Genomic DNA, 1,743 nt, shown 5'->3' on the forward strand with positions numbered 1-1,743 from the left:
ATATGGGCTGTCTGAGGGGCAGATGATGTTGTCCGCCAGCATCTCCTTGAATGCCTTCTTAGCATATATCAACTTAAGTGGAGGGAGTCGTTGCAGCCATGAGTATGCTAATCCTAGTTGAGTTCAGATGTGATGGAGTCCCCGTAATCTTTAAAGATGTGTTGTCGGACAGGGTCCTAGTCTTCATGTGAACAGCCAAATTGTAATAAGCCAAAAAATCAGCGCCAAGCAAGGGTGTTCTGACGTTTGCTACGATGAACAACCACTTGAGGTCACGCTTGAGGTTGATATTGAGCATTAATTCCTTGTTCCCGTAAGTTTCTATGACAGAGCCATTTGCTGCCCACAGTTGAAATGGGGTGGGTTTCAAAGTTGTTTTGATGGCGGGAGGTATTATGCTGATGGCTGCACCGTGTCGACTAGGAATTTTAGGCTATTGTTTCGGTCCCACACATAAAAAGAGACGACTATGCGATTGTGTACCAACAGGGGTTGTCACCACTGTCTGCTGGTTTAGTCGTTTCTCTGGGTCTTCTGGTGTTTGCAGAGGGGTTGGCACTTGCGGGCTTGGTCGCCGAAGTTTTGATGGTACCAGCATTTGTCTGGGTTGTTATTTCGTCCCCGACTTGAGTTGCGGGTATGGCTGCCATTCCGGATATATGGTGCTGGGCTTCGATTCTGGGTATTTGGTGCCGGGCTTCGTCGCCTCTGGAGCAGGGAGAATTTCAGGTCTTGGAACTCAGCTCTTAACTGAGCTATCGCCTTGTCCAAGCGTTGAGTAGGGGTTTGAGTGAGAGTTTCAACTTGGTGGACACTTTGGTGGCCCTGGGAGTAAATTTTGTTGGCAGAATCAGCCACAATATCCAGGGGTGTGTCTACTGGTACCAGAGCCAGAACGTGAGTAATGTTTGATAGTAACCAATCCATCCACAGGCCTCGGAGGATGGTTTCAGCCATGGTGTGATTTCCAAGGTGACTTTTCATGAAATGCAGGAGCTGGGATGGTGTTCTGTCGCCCAGAGACGCATTAGAGAATAGATCTCTAATGAGGTCCTCATCCAAACATCCTGTATGCTTGAGAATGACTTCTTTTAGGTGGGTGTATAGGAGCTGGTCTGATGTGTTGAGGAGGATATCTTCCATCTCTTCCACTACTGTCGCAGGAAGGGCTTGTACCACTGAGGCAAATTTGGAGTCTTGGCGTGTGACTTTCCTGGCTGCAAATATAGCCTCAAGTTGGATGAACCAACTCCTTGTGTTGATCGCATTGTACGGTGGAAGCTGTATGAAAGGGGTTGATGAGTTGATCTCGGGTTCATCTGTATTTTCAGCCACTTCTCTGCCAGCTGTTTGCCCGTGTCAAGAATCATGTCAGGGTCATCACTTGTTCCAGGAACCAGCATCCAGGACATTCGATTTTTCGTTTCCTTTGCAAATAAAAGGTGAACCCTCGTCTTTAACCAAACAACCTGTGTCTGTCATTCCTCTTTGCCTTTTTGCTGTTTACCTTTTGCCCATGTCTATCTTGTTTGTTGTTGGGTCGATTGTCCCCGGACGACCGGCCCCTGCAACACGAATAATTGGAACTGAAATCAGGAGTTGGAAAAATTGGAACATTTTAGGATATCAGAATCGATATCAGAATCGGAAAGATTTTAGTCTAAAAAGGAAAATAGTAAGAAGCAGTGGCAGCCCGTGCCTGGAGCTGTAGAACTGCAGCACCTCCAAGTCATTTCTACTCAA

The 1,743-nt window shown here is 46.9% G+C and overlaps 1 protein-coding gene across 1 annotated transcript; it reads right to left on the reverse strand.

The window, feature by feature from the left end:
* Positions 1 to 513: 513 nt before the first annotated feature.
* Positions 514 to 1,143, reverse strand: LOC145271646 (uncharacterized). The gene has a single exon (XM_080127000.1). It carries the CDS (start codon positions 1,141 to 1,143, stop codon positions 514 to 516), a length of 630 nt encoding a protein of 209 aa, XP_079983126.1.
* Between the last annotated feature and the right edge of the window lie 600 nt (positions 1,144 to 1,743).

The sequence above is a fragment of the Euprymna scolopes genome, chromosome 4, assembly GCF_053919585.1.
Source record: "Euprymna scolopes isolate OS-2025 chromosome 4, ASM5391958v1, whole genome shotgun sequence".
In the NCBI taxonomy this organism is placed as follows: domain Eukaryota; kingdom Metazoa; phylum Mollusca; class Cephalopoda; order Sepiida; family Sepiolidae; genus Euprymna; species Euprymna scolopes.

Bases quoted from the DNA above. Each gene is read 5' to 3' on its own strand.
- LOC145271646 (XM_080127000.1), bottom strand. From the start codon at position 1,143: ATGGAAGATATCCTCCTCAACACATCAGACCAGCTCCTATACACCCAC.